General features: G+C 44.8%; 1 protein-coding gene across 1 annotated transcript in view; it reads left to right on the top strand.

Annotated features, from left to right (window-relative positions):
• Positions 1–22,332, top strand: part of UBA6 (ubiquitin like modifier activating enzyme 6) — a 2,440,735-nt gene that overhangs the window by 2,079,046 nt on the left and 339,357 nt on the right. Inside the window, exon 27 of the mRNA XM_044060993.1 lies at positions 16,635–16,749. Within this exon, the coding sequence (XP_043916928.1) occupies positions 16,635–16,749 (115 nt within the window). The remainder of the gene's footprint in view (positions 1–16,634; positions 16,750–22,332) is intronic.

Here is a 22,332-nt window from a genome sequence, read left to right as displayed (position 1 = left end):
CCCCTTTCTCCTCCCCTCACTTGGCGCGTCGAGTTTTAGGGTAGTTAGAGTACTTTGTATTGTTGTGTGAATTTTTTTTGCTTCGACTCCCCCACTCAATGTTTTCTGTGTACGAGTGTGGTGAGTGGGTGTGTGTGTGTGTGTCAGTAGAAAGAAACTACTCCTTTTTTTCTTAAGGTTTCTTTCTCTGTTAATATGGCTGACAAGCCTATCTCCAAATGTTGCACTGAGTGTGACCATATATTATCCCCTGCGGATGGCCACACTCTGTGTGTTATGTGCTTGAGTGTGGCCCGGAGTGTGGATTGCAGTATATGTGTGGGCTTCAATCCCTGCGCCATCAACGATAGGAAGGCCAAGTTGGCCCTCAAAGGCCTTCTTCCCCTTCAGAGTCTTTTTCTCGTGTCCAGCTTCGGTCAAAGCTGCTGCTGTAGCCGCCTCTCCTTCCTCTCGTCTCCTGGCTTCTCCTCCCTCCCAGGCTGGGACACAACCTCCTGTTCAAAAGCCTGTGGAAGCAGAGAGGAAAAGGGGCAGAGAGAAGGAGAGAGAGTCGAAGGCGAGGGAAAGGCGAAAGAGGTATCCAGACCTCTCTTCACCCATAAAAATGTTACAGATCAGTGACTCCCCTCGGCTCCGATCTCCGAGGTTCTCCCCAGAGCCAGAGGAGACACATTCAGCTTCTAGGGCCTCGGTGCTGCAACCCACCAGGTCGGAGTCCGTGGCATTGCTGAGGTCCACCTGGTCTTTGTCAGAGATTGATCTGGATAAAATGATAAGGTTTATTCGTGCTCAGATCCAGATGGGGGTCTTGCCAGCCTCCTCTCCCTCTGGAGGGAAGAGCTCACTTCCCTTTTTCCAGCCTATATCTCCTTCTCCGATCCGACCTTCGGGTTCGGAGTATTCAGATCCGAGGGTGGCTTTGGTCAGGGGTTCGGCACCGATGGTACCTGCTTCCTCGACTCCGACAGGTGCCTGGAGTGTTTCATATCTGACCACTCTTGGAGCCAGAGCTTGGGTGTTGGATCTGAGAAAGTGGAACTTTTTTCATCGGCTCCGCCTTTGACGGGCGGAGTTCCTTCCTTCGGAGTTCCATCCACTTCAGGCCCGGCTCTGATTCTCTCATCAGACCTGGGGAGACCGGCCTCCTTAATGGTTTCTCAGGAGGTTCACTCTCCTTCGGCGTTCGTGGTAGAAAGGGTACTCTCTGCTGGATCGAGACCCCTGACTGCCCCCTCGGACTCCACCCAGAACCCCTCGTCTCTGTCTACAGTCCCCATCGTTTTACCAAAGGGATAGCCCATGCTCAAGGAGCCCCAGATGGTTTCCCCTGAAGAACAAGTGGCTTGCGAGGTCCCCCTGAAGAGCCCCACCGGAGAGGTACCATGCAAGCATACGTGCAAGAGAAGGCACTTGGACTCCCCCGAGTCCCTCACCGAGGACACGGACTTGGATGATGGAGAAGGTTCCCCCTAGGTCACCTCCCAAGGATGTCTTCTTTGGAGACATCATGGAAATCCTGTGCCAATGTGGAGGTTTGTCTGCCCCCAAACCTCCTCCTGATGAGTCCATGTTCCTGGAGGCTTTCCGCACAGGCCCATCTACTTCCTGGATGTCCCTTCCCACGGATCCTTTGGTGGATCTGGTCACCTCATGGGCATGGAAGGAGCTGGACACCATGGAACCTATCCCCAAAAGACTGACAAGATTTTAAGCCCCCCCCCCCATAGACCAACATGGAACAAGGGCTCCCCCGTAGACGCTATGGTTGTAGCAGCAGCCACGAAGAAAGAACTTGCTGAGGAGAGTTCCTCGGTTCGTCCTCCTGACCAAGAGTCCCAGATGATGGACCGCCTAGGGAAGCGGGTTTACGCTTCAGCTACCTATTAGATTAGGGTGCTGAACTACCTGGTCCATGTCAGCAGACTCAAACGCGACCTGGTAAAGGAGCTGGAATAGTCCTCTTCCCCAAGTCCATGTCGCAGAAGGACAAGGCTTCATTCTCTACGAGGATGGCCACTTTAAAAACGGTCTCCAACACGTCCATGCAACTTCTTTCACATGCTACAGAAGGAGCGGCTAGGGCGGCTGGGTCTGGCGTGTTTTTTGGAACCCCTCAAGGCATCCTTTCCCAGTGCCCCTCATGACAGCTCTACTCTCTTTGATAAGATTGTCAAAGAGACACTAGTCTAGAGTGAGAAGGATGGGAAGACACTGTTTGCTGTCGAGATCCGCTTCTCAAACCCTCAAAGGTCCTTTTCCCGGAACCAGAGCGGGCAAAAGAAGATGTGGTTCCGGAAATCACATTATTCCTGGGACACTTGGGGCTCTTCTTCCCCCAGAGGCAGAGGGGGACAGAATGGACGCCGGCCCAGAGGCAGAGGGGGTTCGAAGAATTTTGGATCTCGAGAACCTTTCTCGGACAGACCCGGGCAGCAACCCTGAGGGGTTGCCTGACTGTTCTACTCTGGAGGCAGTCAGGGGATGATTGTCCTTGCACCTAGTGGTATAGGATTCCATAACATCAGATCGCTGGGTGCTTAAGATCATATCCAGAGGGTACTCGATCCCCTTTGTGGGTTCCCCGAAATCTCCCAGACACCTCCTGGATGTACCACCCATGCAAAGGGAAGCAGCAACACAGGAAATTTCCAAGCCGCTAGAAAAACGAGCCATCAAAACCATCCCCCTTGATCAGTCCAGATCGGGCTTCTACTCCAGGTTCTTTTTGGTGCTAAAAAAACGGGGGACTTAAGGCCCAATCTGGACCTGTCTACCCTCAACCTGTCAGTTGCCAAAGAGAAGTTCCTGATGGTCACATTACAGTCCATCATGCCGTACCTGCAAGAGAGCGACTGGATGTGCTTGTTAGACCTCCAGGATGCTTACTATCACATAAAAATGCACAGAAGCTCCAGGAGGTTCGTCCACTTCAGTCTAGGAATCCATCATTACCAATTTTGAGCCCTACCCTTTGGTCTCAACACAGCCCCCAGGCTGTTTACCAAAGTGATGGCGGTGATAGCGGCTCACCTGAGGCTTCAGGGGATTCAGGTCCATCTGTACCTGGACGATTGGCTCCTCACTGCTCCCACCAGGCATCTACTCTCCCAAACCAGGGATTATTTCCTGACTCTTGCCCTGCATTTGGGGATCACAGATAACGCATCCAAATCTCTCCTAGAATTCTGTACAGGTGATAGACTACATTGGTGTCAGTATAGATACTCTTCAGTGCAAAATCTTCCTGACCTCGGAGAGCGTTCAAAACCTGAGGATGCATGTCTCCCTGATCTACCATTCTTATCTCCCAATGGCAGAATCGGTGCTGATTGCCTTAGGCTCGATGGCAGCGACCATAACTCTTCTCCCGTGTGCCCGGTTACACATGAGAATTCTACAGTGGACTCTAGCTGTACAATGGTCCCTGTTGGAACTGCCTTTGGCACATCCAGTTCAACTCAGTCGAGTCTGTCGGTCGTCCCTCATATGGTGGATGTGCTCTTCGGACATTTTGGAAGGACGACCCTTTGTTCCAGCCCCAGCCCAAGCCACAGTGACCACGGATGCCTCCCAACTCAGGTGGGGGGGGGGCATTGTTCGGGCATGACAGTCCAAGGCCTGTGGTCCTCCATAGAGACTAGCTTGCACATAAATGTCCTAGAGATGAGGGCGGTCCTTCTAACGTTACAGGCCCTTCATGCCTTTCTTCCTGTGGGAATGATTGCATTTCAGTCAGACAACATGTCAGTGGTCTGGTATATCAACAAACGGGGAGGGACCAGATCTTACCCCCTTTGTCACGAGGCCATGAGAGTGTGGGAATGGGCGATCTCCACCAGTCACTTTCTCATCGCAGCGCATATTCCAGGATGGTCCAACATCCTAACGGACAGGTTAAGTCGGACCATTCTGATGCCTTATGAGTGGTCTCCAAATCTGGCAGTAGCGGAACAGATCTTCAGCGAATGGGGTCAACCTTGCTGCGATCTCTTTGCATCTCCTTCCAACGTGAAGTGCAGTTAGTTTTTCCCTCTGAACCCCCTGCTGGGGGAGTCCCCCAGAGGTGCTCTAGTACATGCTTGGCCTCCCGGTCTTCTGTATGCTTATCCGCCAGTACCTCTTATTCCAAGGTTTCTACAGAAAGCTTGTTGACTGGGGAGCAAAGTGATTCTCATTGTCCTGTTCTGGCCTCACCAGGTATGGTTTCCCTTCCTATGGTCTCACCTTCTGGCTCCGCCTTGGATCCTAGATCCCTTTCAGGATCTGATTTCACACCCTTCGGTGGTGCCTCATCTGAATCTGGACAGTCTGAAGCTCACAGCTTGGCTGCTCCAGTTCCCGTGATTGCTAGGAGTCCCGGACTATCCTCTTCTGTTAGATCTATTCTGGTAGCTGCTCATAAGTCTTCGACCACGAAGGTTTATCGCAGGAAGTGGAAACGTTTTTCCTTTTGGGCCTCTCAAAGGAGTTTAGACCCTTTCATGGCTCCTGTTTCCGTTATTCTTGACTTTCTAGCTGATATTTTCCAACACGGAGCTAGTTCTACTGTCAAGGTTCATTTGGCTGCCATTTCTCATTTTCATATGGGCGAGAATTCTGCCTCCTTAGCTTCTTCCAGACTGTGTAAAGCCTTTATTAAAGGCACCTTTTTGTTACGCTCCCTGGTTAAAGATCCTTTTCCCCCATGGGACCTTACTATGGTTCTTCAAGCTTTGGTCGCTCTGCCTTTTGAGCCTGCTGCAACTGCAGATCTGAAAATTTTATCTTGGAAAACAGCTTTTCTGGTGGCTATTACCTCTGCCAAAAGGGTTTCAGAAATTACAGGCCTTGTCCATCAAAGTTCCTTATATGATTTTTCACAAAGATAGGGTTTCCCTTCGAACCAGTCCATCCTTTCTTCCTAAGGTGGCATCACCAGTCAACATTAATCAGACTATCAGTTTGCCTGTATTTTTTCCCAGTTTTACTAACAAGATGGAATACAAATTTCACCTGTTGGATGTTCATAGACAATTATGATTTTATTTACACAGGACAAAAAATTTCCATATATCTGATCAATTGTATCCTTCTATAAATCCTTTTTGGGATACCTATCTTCAAAGTCACTATTGCTAGATGGATCTCTTCATGCATCCGTCAGGTCTATAAGGACAGAGGCATGTCTCCTCCAGGTCAGATGAAAGCTCATTCCACTAGGTCCATGGCTACTTCTGCGGCTTTTTGGTCTAGAGTGTCTTTGGATGATATTTGTTCTACAGCTACTTGGTCCTCATCTCATACATTTATTTCTCACTACAAATTGGATTTGATTTCCAGAAGGAGAGCAGCCTTTGGTTGCGCGGTGGTCTGGAATATCCTTCCATGAGGGCCTCCCAGGAGTCTAGTAGCTGGGGACTCTGTCTCACAGGTTGAAGACCAAATGAAGTAAACTATTTCAGATAAAGAAGTTTTGTACTCATTATAACGTTCCATCTGAGTAGTTGTACTTCATTTGTCCTCAGCCGTCCCTCCCTCCTTCCCCCGGACCTTGGCATATGATCAGCCTACGAGCTGTGGTATAGGTCACAAGTAATTTTCCAGGCTGGGTTATCAGTATAAGGTTCAGCAAACTCGATCTGGGGATGGAAGGCAGTGGAGGTGTATTATGGGTAAGGGGACAAGTTTGGAGCAGATGCTAGTAAAAGTTGCCGGCTCGGATCTGATATGGATCTGTAACCCACAGGTTGAAGACAAATGAAGTACAACTACTCAGATGGAACGTTGTGGTGAGTACATAACTTCTTTTTTTCATTGCTTCATCAAAGGCTAAGATGGGCCTCTGGCAGCTAGTCACATTTGTACAGGTTGCCTCTCTACTGAATTGCTTCATGTTTCAAGCATCTAGCTGTTTTTATAGTCAAACCCACTCAAATAGATAACTAACTGCATTATCTCCTATCACCATGTGTTGAATCACCATGGGCCATTCCATCAAAGAGGAGGCTGCTTCCAGTGCCTTTTTCAAGAAGGTTTGTTGCAGGCATTTTTGGTTATAGCTCATATTCAACTCAGCAGTGTTTGACTAAGCTTTCTGAGCCTTTTCCCTTGGCTGTCTGTTTAACATTTCCACCTTGTGACTTTTTAATGTTTGAGATTAAGCCTGTTTGGAGACCGCTCTGCAAAGGGGTCCCCAGTGTTAGGTTTAATAAAGACATTCTTAGCCTGGCTGCATTGCACAGAGTTACATAGCTCCGACTGTGACCCAGGTGACCTGGGTTCAGTTAGTGTCCAGAGCATTGAAGGATCTGGGCAAGCAAGGGAAGGAGTGAAGTGGTGCAGCCCACTCATATTTCAAAGGTGGGTGAGAGTAGTTTGCACAGACTCTGAGGCATAGTGAGTGGTGCAGTTTCCATGGTGTGGATTAGGGAAATGACCATTAGTGCCATGCAGGGATGGTAGGGCTGCTTGGAGGGGAACACACTTTTTTTGGTAGTGAGAGGCCTAAATGGACAGCCTCTGTAGGTGAGGGTGGTTATGTCTGGAGAAACTGAGCAGAAAGCATCAAGCAAGCCATGATGGTTGTCTGAATAATGGCCCCTCCCAGTCTAGCCTTGCCTTGGTGGTGGGGAAGGAATGGGCTGATTGACCAAAGATGTGGATGATGATGATACAGATAGCAGGTAAAGATTGGCAAATAAATAAATAAGTAAATGTGCATTCTATCAGTTAATATGTGAGAGGACCCTCCTTATTAGGTTACTGATACCATTCCTCCCACTGTGTCTGGACAGCTGTCCCATCTATTGACTGCTTTTTGAGTTGTGCCTGTAGGTCAAACAAGTGGATAATATTGTATCCTTGTAAGCAGTGTAGATGTTGGGTCTCCATTGCTTTTTCTTTCATTTGCAAAAAGCATGCTTTTCTAGCACAGTATATGGTATCGTAGTGTATACTGGTGTAGATTGTGTAAATTCCCAAGAGTAAAAGCTTCAGAAAAAATACCATATTAGAATAAAAAATAATGTAAATCCGAGTCATAGACCCACTGATAAGGATTTCTTCAAAGGTCAATTGGTGAAGTAAGAATATTTCTGTTATTTACAAGTGTCTTACCAACGACTTCTCGAAAAGTTGCTTCCCTTGATTTGATAGATAACTACTTGCTCTTATTTGTGTATCTCTGAATTTTTGTTTGCCTCTGTCACAGTTCCTTATTTTGTAATGTATTTCATTTAAAGGTTGAATCAGGCTGCAGTCCTCCTTTTTCTATCCAGTACCCATCCTGACCCCCCTTAGTGCTGCTGTATTTACCTGTGACTTCAGTTTTTTTACCACATGATTTCCTTTTATCTCGTTTGATATTCCCGTCTTCCAGGATAATTCATAAGCCATAACCTCAGCTTTTCAGCGTACTCTGTTTTTTTCAGTAGTGCCTTTTGTATTGCAACTTGGTTCCATCTTACAGATCATTTTGCTTTTCTGAAGAGCACAGTTCATTTACTGCAAGTAACAGGAATCACACCACTTAGGTTCATAGGGAAGTACAAAGCGAACTGTCCTTGTGGCCCATTTCAAGCCTAGCCAGTTTCCCTTTTTGTACTTGAAATAATTTATCCCATTTGGTTTTAGATTGACCTTACCCATCTCATGGTCAGCAATTGTATATTATCCCTAGTAAGAATGATTTTGATCATACCATAGAAAATTTGAGGTGACCCATACATGGGATAAAGTATTTTTGAGCTGCTGCTGTCCATTAGTAGTACGGGGGGCAGTGCTGGGGCAGAGTTTCTGTTTCCCATCCATAGATCTAAGTTGTGCTTGTAAATGGACAGGGATGAACTTTGTTCTATGTGGATAGGGAATCTGTTCCATAGCAGCAGTATCTTCTGTGAAATGTACCTGTCCCTCCAAACCATTCAACTGATTTGCAGAAGAGGTTTAGATCTCTAGACCGAGTTTTTCTGATGATATTCGACTTACTAATGTGCAGTAAATCCATCAGTAATGGGTCAGAAGAGGCCTTGTATTCCAGATGCAGGTCACCTATTAGCATTCTGTAGAATACTGAGTATAGTAACAGGGCTTTGAGTCAGTCCATGTAGGGCCTGATTAACAAAGTCTTGGGTCCTGCATCGGATGCTGTCCCTTCTTCCATGACGTCAGGTCGTCAGGGGTATAAAACATGCAGCTGAAGTCATTACATCAGTCTTTCTTGCCGTGCGGTGCCCGAAGCAGAAGCAGTTTGCAAGTGCCGGTCGGCAGACTCCTGAAATTTTCGTTTTCGACTTTCAGAACTGAAGTCTTCAACTAAAGCTAAGTACCCCATTGGGGAAACTTTTTCTTGCTCCTTACTGATGTCAGTAAAAGTTAATAATTACATTACTTGTGGAAAGCAAATACCTCACAGAGATTTTCATTCATACTGTATTCCTTGCCTGGGCCCTGACCATGACGTACCTTGTTGTCTGTTTTGTGCTTTATTTAATCAGTGCACTATCCGTCGTCGGTATATTTTCGCCTCTAAATATTTTGATTCTTGGTTTAATTATCCAAAAATGTCATCGGTTAGCCATCCGACCACTGGGATTCTGAAAAAATGCAAAGATAAAGACAGAGACAGGCCGCCTAGGTCCAAAGCGGCCAACGATGTTTCTCCTAAGCCAGTCACCGGTTGGCCAGTACTCAGTGAGGCACATTCGCAGCCCCTGATACCTGCTACTTCTGATTCGCAGGCCTCTACTGAGACCCATTCGGAGTCCGGTATGCCGTGAGAAGCTTCAACTGTGGAACCTGCGGATGTCTGTACCTTGGATGGGTCTGTAGCCTCTGTGCAGGCACTGGCTTCTGATGGTGTATTCAGGCCTTCGGACTTGCATATTAAACTGACGCCTCCTTCTTCATTTAGGCCTAAATCTTGAACCATGCCTATGAAACTGGCGCCCAGGCCGCATGCTCAGGTCCCTATGCCTAAAAAACAAATGATAAGAATGGCTGAAGATCTTATAACTTTAATCAGGGGAAGCCAACCTCCCCCTTCTAAGACACCTAGGACTGAAGTTGTTTATGAATCTTCTGACCAGGATTCTGATTTAGCCGATTCTTCTGATGATCTCGATTTGCCCTTATCTACTTATGAGGATTCTGATACAGAGGACTCTATTACCTCTGCTTCCCCTCCAGAGGATTTTTCTTTTGGTGAAACCTTACATACTCTATGGGAGCATTTCCACTGGGAAAGCCAGGATTTTTTCTGATTCAAAAAAGAGGCTTAGGGATTTTTTACTTCTGCCTCAGCGTAGGCCTTTAGCTATACCTCCTGTACTAGACATTGTTGATGATGCCTTTTCGGAATCTAGTTTGGCCCCTGATTCTTTGCCTCCTGCACCTAGAAAACCTGACAGATATTACAGGGTTCTTGATTCACACAAGTTTCTTTTTAAAAATTCTATTGCAGATCCATCTATTGCAGATCCAGAGACTATTTCACAGGGACCCAAAGGAATTAAGGTTTCTACTGCTAAAAATCCTACCCCTCTGATAGACTCCAGGCACTGGATAGATAGAGTAAGAAGGTTTACACTTCTGCAACCTTAACCATTAGGGCTTTAAACTGCCAGTTTCATATGTTAAAGTATCAACAACATGTTATTGGGTTGCTTAAACAGAAAATTATGTTGATTCCTGACTGTGCTGAAAATAAAGAATTACAGGATTTAATGCATTCTGCTGAACAGGTTGGTAAACATACTTTGCAATGTGGATTTGATTCATTAGAGGCCTCTTGCAGGGCTGCTGTTACTGGGTCTGTGCTCAGAAGGCATGCTTGGCTTAAGGAGCAATCTTTGCCCGATCACGTTAAAGCTAAACTGTTGGATGATTCCTTAAATCAGGACCGCCTGTTTGGCAACAAAGCTGAGGAAGTTCTTAAAAAGATGGAAGATAAAGCTAAATCTATGCAAACTGTTAAACATTTCTTGCAAGTTCAGCCTCCTAGATTTTGTAGGCATTGGCCCTCTAAGAATTGGTTCTTTCCAGCCTCTTCCAGGTCTTCTCAAGCCAAACCCAGACACAGCAGAAACCCCAGATTTCAGTCCCAGGGGACACACAAGACTAAGCAGTGGGGGATTTCCGCACCCAAATCTGGAAGCAGTAAGACTCCCCCCCCTATGGAAAACTGTCTCAATGACTTGCTTTTAAAACTTCGAAGCACTTCCCAACTGAATGCTCCTTTAGATTTAAAGATTGGTCTGCAGGCCAAAAACTGGGAACTCATTACCCAGGATAAATGGGTTTTAAATATAGTGTCCCAAGGATACATATTTCACTTTCACACGTTACCAACACCAAGCGGGTGGCCAGATCTACCCCCAATTCAGTGGACAGAGGCCCAAAATAAAGTACTCTCTCTCTCTTAAGCATGGGGGCTATTCAGTTGGTACCAGAAGAGGAAAAGGGACAAGGTTTCTATTTGAGACTTTTCCTGGTACCCAAAAAAGGCAATACATGGTGTCCTATCCTGGACCTTTCTACTCTATAAACACATTTCTGGTGATGCCAAAATTCAAAATGCTGACTCTTCAGCTGCTTCCTATGCTAGGCAAAATGCATGGTTGGCAACACTAGGCTTAAATGAAGCATACCTGCACATCCCTATCAGGGAGTCTTGCGGAAGATGCCTACACTTCAAAGCAAGCTGCATGCACTATCAGTTCTCTGCACTGCGCTTTGTGAATACCCTGGGCGCAGCAGATAAGCCAAAGTGCCTAGCTCCAGTCATTGCATTTTGCAGGCAAAGAAATATTCAAATATACACATACCTGGACGATGGTCTAATTCAGGCAGAAAGCCAGGACATACTTTTGAATAATCTGTCCTTTGTTCAAAGGGTGCTGACTTGTTTGGGGTACACCATAAATGAAAATAAATCACACCTGGTACCCTGTCAACAAATTATATTCCTGGGAGCAAGCTTGAATACAACTTCCCAGATGGCTTTCCTCACGCCAGAGAAACTGATTCATTTGACAACCTATTTCAAACAAGTGGCCACAAAAGCCCAGTTATCTGCAAGGCAAATACTGCAAGCCTTGGGGTTCATGGCCTCCTGCATTCTTCTAATTCTATATGCAAGGCTGCATATGAGGAAACTACAATGGTATCTTAAAAGCCTATGGTGTCAACATTCACAGGATCTAGAAGTAATGATTCCTATCATACCTTGCCTACGCCTAGAGTTCCTTTGGTGGGCAGAGGCCTGCCACCAAAGCAGGGGACTACCATTCACACTACCCCCTGCCGCCCAAACCTTAACAACAGACGCATCAGACTATGCATGGGGGGGGATCACCTGGCAGGGAAGTGCATTCAGGGCAAATGGAACCCAAGACAAATGCACCTGCACATAAATCAAAAGGAAATGTTAGCTGTACAGAATGCTCTGATAGCCTTCGAGGACCACATTCTTCCAGGACAACTAATGGTAAAGACGGACAACACCACTGTCATGTAATACATAAACAAGCAGGGGGGTCCACATGCTTACCCCCTCTGCAGATTAGCCATGGCATTGTGGAACACAACCTTGAGCTACCAAGTGAATCTACAAGCTCAATTCCTGCCAGGAAAACTAAATACACTGGCAGACAGACTAAGCAGAAACCTCATGGACCCACACGATTGGAAACTGGAACCAAGCATTTTCAACATGTTGACAAGCGAATGGGGGAGCCCAGATATAGACCTGTTTGCCTCCCACCAGAACCATCAATTGGACAAATTTTGCACAAGGATTCCCCACAAGCTAGCTTGGAAAGTGGATGCTCTGTCCTTAATCTGGAAAAACCTATCAGTTTATGCCTTTCCTCCTCTGCCTCTGCTCTCCAAGGTACTACTAAAAATCAATCAGGACAAGCCAAGGACGATTTTAATTGGACCAGACTGGCCACGCCAACACTGGTATCCCCTTTTGCGCAGTGTGTCACACTTGGCCCCATGGCACCTTCCTCAGACTGTCTCAGCAGGAGAACCAGATTCTGCACCCTCAGCTGCAAACCCTGACCCTAGCAGCCTGGCTAATTACCTAATCTCTCCTTTATCATCCCTCAGTAAATCAGTGATGGATATCATTTTAGAGGCAAGGAGACCTAGTACTAGAAAATCTTATGCTGCAAAATGGAAAAGATTTTGTGCCTGGAATCAATCTCAAGGGATGAGCACAGCAGTGCCCAGTTTACCTCAGATTCTACAATACTTGAATGAAATGCTTCATAAGGGCTTGTCCTTTTCTTCCATCAAAATTCATGCCTCAGCCATTTCAGCTCATTATAGCACAGAGCCCTCCCCTCTTCTCTCACCCACTGCTGAAGCAGTTCCTCAGAGGGGCCAAAAATTTAAGGCCACCCAGGAGAGCTCCAACTCCAGCCTGGGACCTTAACTTTGTCTTGGAGAAACTCACTCTTCCTCCCTTCGAGCAGCTGCTACTGCAGATTTAAAATTCCTTTCCTGGAAAACAGCTTTCCTTTTAGCAATCACTTCTGCAAGAAGGATTTCTGAATTATAGGCCTTTATGGCAGTGGAGCCTTTCATCATCTTTCATGCAGACAGGGTGTCCCTCACAACCAATCCCTCTTTCATGCCCAAGGTTGTATCCAGTGTGGCTCTTAATCAATCCATTCATTTGCCTACCTTCTTTCCTAACCCACAGAACAAAGGGGAACGGATACTGCACTCCTTAGATGTGCACAGACAACTTAGATTCTACTTGGACAGGACTAAACCTCAAAGGAAATCTGAACAACTGCCGGTGGCATTTGCTGCAGGGACAGAAGGGAAAGCTATTTCAAAGCAAACCATTTCAAAATGGATAGGCCACTGCATTCATTTCTGCTATAAGCACCATGGAAAACCTGTCCCACAGGGCATCAGACCCCATTCAACCAGGGCTGCATCTGCCTCTACAGCCTTTATCAGGGGCGTCCCTACCAGGGACATCCTAGAAGCTGCTGCCTTGAGTTCTGTACATACATTCACCAAGCATTATCATTTGCCAATTTTCTCTAAATCCAGAGCTGGCTTTGCCACTGCAGTCTTGCAGGGCCTTATAGCTAGTCCTAATTCTGTTTAAATTCCTCCTCCCAACTTTAGCTTTGGTAATCTACCCAAATGTAATGACTGCAACAGTGAAACCTGAATAGCATAGTACAGTTGTGTACACTTACCATAAATGTAGATGTTCGAGAGTATTCACTGTTGCAGTCCTTGATGCCCTCCCTTCAGCCCCCTTTCTTCTTTTGGCTATACCTCTACTTTCCCTTACTATGCTCAAAAAGCTTTTTGGCGTATTTGCTTTTTTGTTGGAGGTATATCCTTGTAATTATAGATTTAATTGCTTCCCATTAGGGGGGCACCTGACATCTGGGGCAAGAAAAAACTGATGTAATGACGTCGGCTGCATGTTTTATACCCCTGACGGCCTGACGTCATGGAGGAAGGGACAGCATCCGACGCAGGACCCAAGACTTTGTTAATCAGGTTGACTGAGGGCTACTGCAGGCAGACAAACCAAATGTAATGACTGCAACAGTGAATACGCTCGAACATCTACATTTATGGTAAGTGTACACAACTGTGCTTTGTTCAGGCCTTGTATCCTTTTAATAAGGTATCTCTGTTTGCATATGTCTGGACAGACCCACGCCAGAGGGGGTTCGTTATAGTCAAAGATTTGCCTAACGAGGGCTGTGTAAATGGAGATAGTGACATCCATAGATCTACACACAATCCCTTTGTTTATAAGCTGCATAGTATAGAAGGACTCTCAGAACAATAGGCACATGTTGGTCAAAAGTTAGGCCGCTGCCATGTAAGTGCCCAAATCCCAAACAACTGAGTTAGCTGTAGGAGAGTATTGTCAATGTGTTAGTTCCCCATGATTGATGATTTCCCAAAGAATACATTAATGTATTTTCGACATTTAGTTTCAGATCATCATTTTGGCACCAGTAATTTATTTGACCTTCCTGCAGGATGGCTAATTCATTTGGGAATTCAATGACTTCTCTTAGCTTGCAGTCATCTGCAAACGTAGTCAGATAAAGCCCTTTAGTATTGGCTTTTACTTCAGTAAAACAGATACCAAATAGGTGAAGTCCCAGCACAGAACCCTGTGGACTTCACTGGTGACCAGTCTCTTTGTGAAGGTAACATTCCCTATTTTGATAATATATATCCTATCTGTAATCTAGTTGGCAGTCCAGTAGGTGACATAGGGGTTTTATTCACAATTTATTAAGCTTTTCTAATATGCCTGAGTGGAGAATTTTGTCTAAAGGTTTGGCCAGGTCAAGGTATATGGTGTGTACTATTTTGCTTTCATCCATTGCTTTGATGACCGTTTCAAAAAAATCCACCAGGTTGAGCAGGCTGCACTTAACAAATCCAGCCTGAGAGGGGTCCAGGGTTTTGAGGCTCCCCATGTCCTGATTAATTAATTCCATGATAAGTCTTTCTGTGGCTTTGCATATGAGGCTGGTCAGACTTATGGATCTAATTGCCTGGGTCTGTAGAAGGTCCTTCCTTATGCAGGGGAATGACAGTAGCTGTGTTCTCCATTCGCTTGGTACAAAACCTATACGGAGGCTGATATTGAACATTGTTTTTGAAGTTGTGGCTAAGTCATGCTTTCTGCTATGTAAGATGTATCCAGGGAGTGAGTAAACAGCTCATTTTTTTATAAATCAACTACTTTCTAAGTTCAATTTTGCAGCACCTCGAACCATAAACTTCTGCAACATCACTGACAGTAGTCTGCAGAACATCCTTATTAAGAAATTCACAGAGGCCTCCTGAAAGAAGTGCAGAGGACATGTTTTGTGTGTGTGTGTGTGTGTGTGTGTGTGTGTGTGTGTGTGTGTGTGTGTGTGTGTGTGTGTGTGTGTGTGTGTGTGTGTGGATCAAGTTTCTTAAAATGACTGCAAATACCTTATTGGGCTAAGTTTCCTTTGAGAAAAGATTGTAGATGTAGTGGAATCTTATCTGGTCAAAACAAAATGAAGTAAATAAAACTGTATCTTGGATACATCTTCTGAAGCTAGAGCATCTTTTGGTAGACCAATGATTTGTGTACTTCTGTATGAAAGTCTGTAGCTAGCTTTGCTGAAAACATAACTGCTTGGCATTCATTCTTTGAAGAATACCTTCTGATTGACCTTGCCTCAGAGAAAAGTTACGTAGATAAATACATACTGTAGTACCACATCCATCTTAGTTTGGAAGCTGCCTGCACCTTTCAGCCTGTTTTATAGGAGTCTTTTTTTTTTTTCATTGTGGAGCCTAATTTTAGAAGAAATCTCTGTTTTCTTTTTGAATTTTTTTTCATATTAGATAATTGAAGCGGGAGGAGCTTCCCTCTCCTTTCACGGTGTTGATAAGAATACAAAAGTAGAAGGAGCAGTCCTACGTAAGAAGAGTACTAATTGTTGCAATCGGTTATCTGAAAAGCCGTAAGACATATGATGTTGCAGTACAAGTCTACTAAACTAGTGTAATTGTGCTTTTTCTTGTGTAAGAACAGTGGAATTCCAGAGGTCAGATCATGGCTGTGTTGCTTTTATTTATTTATTTATTTATTTTAAATTTGAGTCTACAGGAATGCCACAGAGGCTACCCCATCCTGCACCCATTTGACTTATGTTCTCTAGTGTGAGGTCAAGAACCAGGCTTCACTAGTCTGGATGAGAGTCCACCTGCCCATTTTTCCCTGACTGGTGAGACTTAAAAGCCCATATGTTACTCCGCTGTGGTGAGAGTTGTGTGCAAGGGAGCAGCCCAGTCTGCAGATCTTAGAAACTACTGTAAGAGCTCTCCTGGCAGCTCTTATGCAGTATGCTACACACATTTCTGCTTTTCAGTGAGTCGCGTGTATATTGCAACTCATGCCTAATCTCCTTGCTGAGCTACACACTACTTTGCAACATGCACACTAGGCTGCTTCTGCAGGCTATACACCTGCACTTCCACAGGTGTCACCATTGCTGCAGGCTGCACCCCCCCCCCGCAAGATGGGTATGCTGGCATTGGCCTCTTGCACCCATTCTTCCCACTTCCCACCAGCACCCATCCTGCTAGTCAAACATGGGGCACAGTCAGCACTTTTTCCTGTGTTCCTATAGGGCTGGGATCTTGTCTTGTCTACTGTTTGTGAAATTCTTACTTTACATACATTGGCTGTTAGAGATTCTGACTTACCTGTAGTCATTGGGTCGCTCCATTTTATGAACAATGCCTTGTATTTACTGTTGTTTTAGATTTTTTTTCAAGGACTTTTGCAGTCTAAACAGTGACCACCCTACCCAGTGACATTGTTGATCCTCCCTCATTGGTTTCCTGCACTTTTGATTTGCAGCTAAATAGACTTGCCATTGACATTGTCTTATACCAAGACTAGTAAAGGCGTAGCGCACTCGATAAGCAAGTTGCAGACTGACATGTTCTTCACCAATTCTAAAAATAATTCCATTTTGTTTCTCTGTGCATGAATGTTACCCACAGTCTTCTGTTTTGGTAGCCTTTGCAGAGGATTTTTAACTCAGAAAAAAGTGAGCTCGGTGGTTTTACATCTTGTTTTACATATATATCTTTTTTTCAAATAGATCATAGAAACAGATGAAAATGTGAAGAAGCCAGAACATTCATTAAGCAGTGAAGATGAGAGAATTGCTATTGACCAGTTGACAGCAGCTATAACCTCACACAGTGCCACACGTGGTAATTGGACATTAATTGTTGTATTGGAATTTTTTGCATTGTCTGCAGCCTAACCCTGTCTATATAGTGCAGTATCACAATTAATGCATATTTGTTCATGCCTTTATATGAAGTATACAGTCGGGCATCCTCCTCAGTGGGTCTGCCTTCAGTTTGACTGTTTTTCTCTGAAACTCCCCTCAGTGTAGGGTCCTCTTGCACAGCCCCTGCCCTACACAGTGGAATCACAAGCTTCACTAGAAAAGCATGACTTGCCATTAAGGCTGCCAGTTATTTTCTGTCATTTGCACATTTTAGACATTGAGCCATTGAGTTCATTATGGAAGATTTCCTCTGTGTTCAGCTCCTGAGGCATAGATGCCATCATAGTATTAGTAAGTCCCACACTGGTACTTGTCTGTTACTTGAGAGAACACTAAGTGCCATCAATTAAACTAGGCCACCTGAAAGTGTGGTATGGTGAATCACCTTGCCTTTTTGTCATTTAAAGTATTGCAACAGTTGAAATTTCCTAGTGTATGGATTGGCATGATTTCCCAGTCATAGTATAAAAAAAAAACAGTTGCAGGCAAACATCAGTCATAGCCTCTTGAATGTAAGTGCATCACTGAGACAGCCTCCTCTTCATAATCTGTACAGCATTTTCATCACTGACTAGTGAGGACTCTAGTTTATGCCTCTCCTCAGTGATATTTAGGGGCCTCTGAGAGCTGTACCACCATCACACAGCTTGGGGCTGCATCCTGTGGATGTTTAGAAGTTAGGAGGAAAGAAAGTGATAAAAGATCTGGAAGATTTTGTTTAGCAGTATTTTAAAAGGAGGAGAAGCACCAACATCTTGGAAAAAAAGCTGTGGTGGCTGTATAACCAAAAGATGGTAAAGACCCATCAGACCTAGATTCATGTAGACCCATTTCAGTTTTAAACCATAATTATAATGCGTCTATACTAGCTAAAAGAATGCCAAAGGTCTTGCCAAAATTGATAAATATGGATCATTGTGATTTTGTAGAGGGAGGGAAACATTTGACAACATTAATAGAACGATGATGATCCAAAGTGAAGCAGAATGCAAGAGAATATTGCTGCTGTTAGTGGATCTTGATGCAGAGATAGCATTTGACAGAGTAAGCTGGGATTTTATGAGTAAGGGCAATGGAAGCATTTGCATTTCTTGATACAATAATAAGGTTAATTAGGAGGATATGTAAAGGATCAGCGGCAAAAATTAAACAGGGAAGATTTCTCTCTAATACTGTGTGTTTCAACAGAATAACCAGTCAGGGGTGCCCCTTTTCCTCTGTTATTTGCTTTATATTTAATGTCATTAGCAAATAAAATATGGGACTCAGCAGCAAGTATATAACCATTACGATAATCAAAAAAAATTGGTTTTATTTGCAGATAATGTTACTTTCTGCTTAATCCAGAAAAGGACATCTCAGTGTTGTGGAACATTTTGACACAGTTTCAAGTCTTTTCAGGATGTTAATGAAGATAAAACAAATGCTAAATCCATAAATTATGTACCCAGATCGGTTCAGCAATACCCATATGTAAGGAGACACAATAAGATGACGTATTTAAGAGTATGGCTTTGAAAGGATTCTGTTATGGATATGAGGGAAGAGATTAAGCAAAAGATAATACAAAACCTGAGAAATTGGAAGCGCTTGTTAATGGATATTAAGATATAAGCAGTTAGAATTTCTTTATTCTCTTTAGATGTTCATCGTGTTTCACTGTTGCAGTCATTACTCTTGGGTTATCCTGCTGGCAGGCTACCCGTAGTTGGCCCGATTCCAAAGTCTAGGTCCGGCGTCGGTTGCTGTCGCCTCTTCCCTGACGTCAGTGCACCAGGGGTATAAAAGAAGTAGCCGACGCCATTTTTTTCAGTCTTTCTTGCCGCACGGTGCCCGAAGCAAAAGCAGTTTGCAAGTGCCAGTCGGCCGACTCCTGAGATTTTCAAATCAGAATTTCAGATCCAAAGTCTTCATTAAAGCTAAGTACCCCATTGGGGAAACTTTTTTCTTGCTCTAGACCGATGTCAGAAAAAGTTAACAATTGCATTTCTTGTGGGAAGCAAATACCTCATAAGGATTTTCACTCTTACTGTATTCCTTGCCTAGGCCCTGATCACAATGTTGCTAGTTGTCTGTTTTGTGCTTGATTTAACCAATGCACTATCAAGCGTCTGTTTGATTTTGCTTTCCATTACTTTGGCCGAAGATTTAACTATATAATGCCGTCGGATCAGCCGACATCCGCAGTTTACAAAAAACGCAAGGACAAGGAAAAGGATAGCCATCCGAGGTCCAAAACCAATGATGAAGCCTCTTCTAGGCCAGTCACCGGTTCTCAGGCACTTTCGCAGCCCCAGGCGCCCGCTACCTCAGAGCCACAGGCCGCTTCCGACTCCCACGTGGAGCCGACTGGGCCTCTGGATACTCAAGGTATTGGATCCTCGGAAATCATTCCCTCTGATGGGTCCGGAGCCGCTGAGCAGGCATCAGCTACTGAGGGTGTCTTCAGACCTACTCAGCTATACATTAAGCCATCCTCCGCTTCAAAGACTAAAGCAGCATTAAAGACAAAGAAACAAGCACAACATTCTCCTACTCAGACTACCATGCCTAAGAAACAAATGCTCAAAATGGCCGTAGACCTAATTACTGGTACCCATCCCCCTCCTGATAAGAGGCCTAGGCAAGAGACAGAGTATGATTCTTCTGATCAGGTTTCCATTTCTTCTGATTCCTCTTCTGAACAAGATTTACTCCATGCTTTCCTATGAGGATTCTGATGCTGAAGAATCCATTCCTTCAGCCTCTCCTCCTGAGGATTATTCTTTTGGGGAAACCCTACATACCATGAGGGAACATTTCCACTTGGAGAGCCAAGATTATTCTGAATCTAAGAAAAGGCTCAGAGACTTTCTGCTTCTTCCTCAGCACAGACCCCTTGCTATTCCACCTGTACTAGACATTGTGGACGATGTATTCTCAGAGTCTGGCCTGTCCCCAGACTCTCTCCCCCCTGCATCTGCTAAGCCAGACAGATATTACAGGGTTCTGGATTCTCATAAATTCCTGTATAAAAACCCCACTGCTGACCCAGAAACTATATCTCAAGGTCCCAAGGGGGTTAAAGCCTCCACTGCAAACAACCCTGTCCCCTCTGATAGGGATTCCAGGGCTCTAGACAGATGGGGGAAAAAAAGTCTACACTTCTGCTACCGTGGCTGTAAGGGCCTTAAATTGTCAGTTTCATATGCTTAAATATCAGCAATATTTAATGTCACAGCTAAAACAGAAAATGTTGACAAATACTGAACGTTCAGAAAACAAGGAATTGCAGGATTTATTGCATGCAGCTGAGCAAGTGGGAAAGCATACTTTACAATGTGGTTATGATTCACTGGAGGCCTCCTGCAGGGCCGCTGTTTCAGGTTCTGTTATTAGAAGGCATGCTTGGTTAAAGGAACAAAATCTGCCTGATCATGTTAAAGCAAAATTATTAGATGCACTATTACAGCATGATACTTTGTTTGGTACTAAAGCAGAAGTATTGAAAAATATGGAGGATAAAGCAAAATCCATGCAGACAGTCAAGGATTTCTTACAGGTACAGCCACCCAGATTTAGCAGAAACTGGTCTTCTAAAAATTGGTCCTTTCCAGTGTCAGACAGACCACAAAGAGGCAGATTCAGGCGTCCCAGAGCAGATGTCAGCCCCAAGGCTCATACAGGCCTAAACAGTGGGGTGCTCCTACCTCCAAAAGCGGAGAAGACAAATCACAACCTTACAGGAAACAGTCCCAGTGACTTTCCTCTACCAAAACCAAGCACTTCTCTTTTGGAAGCCCCGTTGGGGGGAAAACTAGCACTTTTTTCTTCAAATTGGCAAAGGATTACCCAAGGCAAATGGGTCCAGAACATAGTGTCCCAAGGCTACAGGTTCCATTTCTACACTCTACCAAGGTCAAAAGGTATGCCAGACCTGCCACACAATCAATGGGCAGAGGCACAAAAACAAATTACAGCCCTCATGGACATGAGGGCCATTCAGCAAGTACTGCAACAAGAACAGGGGCAAGGATTTTACTCCAGACTCTTTCTAGTACCCAGAAAGGACAAAACCTGGAGACCAATACTGGACCTGTCTATACTAAATACATTTCTGGAAGTTCCAAAATTCAAGATGTTGACTCTACAGCAGCTACTACCCATGCTGGGCAACAAGGCTTGGCTCGTAACCTTGGGCCTAAAGAGGCATACCTGCATGTCCCAATCAGACAGTCTTGCAGAAGATACCTCAGATTCATAACTGGCTCAATGCATTACCAATTCACTGCACTGCCCTTTGGCTTATCTACTGCGCCCAGGGTAAATGCCTGGCACCAGTAATTCCGTTTTGCAGACAAAAAGGAATTCAAATATATCCCTACTTGGACGACTGCCTAATTCAAGCAGAGAACAAAGACATTCTTCTAAAGCATCTGGCTTTTGTAAAGAGATTACTAATTGGCCTAGGGTACACGGTAAACGAAAAGAAATCAAAACTAGTGCCCTCTCAAGAGGTAATATTCCTGGGTGCAAGCTTAAACACAACTACCCAGATGGCTTATCTCATGCCAGACAAATAAAAGCAACTGACTACTTACTTCAAGAAATTGGCAACAAAACCCCACTTATCTGCAAGGAAAGTCCTGCAGGCCTTGGGTTTCATGGCATCCTGCATTCTACTAATTCCATATGCCAGACTGCATATGAGGAAACTACAATGGTATCTAAAAAGTGTTTGGATTCAACATTGCCACAGCCTGGAGACAGTAATTGCACTCATTCCCTGCCTGCAACAGGAGTTTTGATGGTGGGCAGAAGCCCTGTCACCACAACAAGGGTCTGCTATTCAGATTACCCAGAGCCAGACAGACACTGACAACGGATGCATCAGACTATGCCTGGGGGGGCCCATATGGCAGGAAAATGTATTCAGGGCACATGGCCTGCAAACCAGATGCATCTTCACATCAATCAAAAAGAGATGCTAGCTGTTCAAAATGCCCTGACAGCTTTCAAGGACCCGCTTCATCCAGGACAGTTACTGATAAAGACAGACAACACTACAGTCATGTGGTACATAAACAAGCAGGGAGGTACACATTCCTACCCCCTCTGCAGACAAGCAATGACCTTATGGGACACAGCATTGGCTTTTCAAATTCACCTGCAAGCACAATTCCTGCCAGGAAAAACAAATACTTTGGCAGACGAACTAAGCAGAAACATCATGGATCCCCACAAATGGAAATTGGATCCACAAGTCTTCAACATAACAAGGAAATGGGGACGCCCAGATATACATCTATTTGCCTCCCCTCACAACTGCCAATTGCAAAGATTTTGCACAAGGATATATCACAAGCAAGCATGGAAAGTGGACGCTCTATCCTTCAGCTGGAAAAATCTAACGGTATATGCTTTCCCCCCTCTGTCTCTCCTTCCCAGAGTACTCCTAAAGGTCAGACAAGAGAAGCCAAACATGATACTGATTGCACCAGACTGGTCACGCCAGCATTGG

The sequence above is a fragment of the Protopterus annectens genome, chromosome 2.part0, assembly GCF_019279795.1.
Source record: "Protopterus annectens isolate FY-2018-M chromosome 2.part0, PAN1.0, whole genome shotgun sequence".
Classification (NCBI taxonomy): domain Eukaryota; kingdom Metazoa; phylum Chordata; order Ceratodontiformes; family Protopteridae; genus Protopterus; species Protopterus annectens.
The sequence above is the reverse complement of the archived record's forward strand: the minus strand, read 5'-3'. Positions and strand labels throughout refer to the sequence as shown.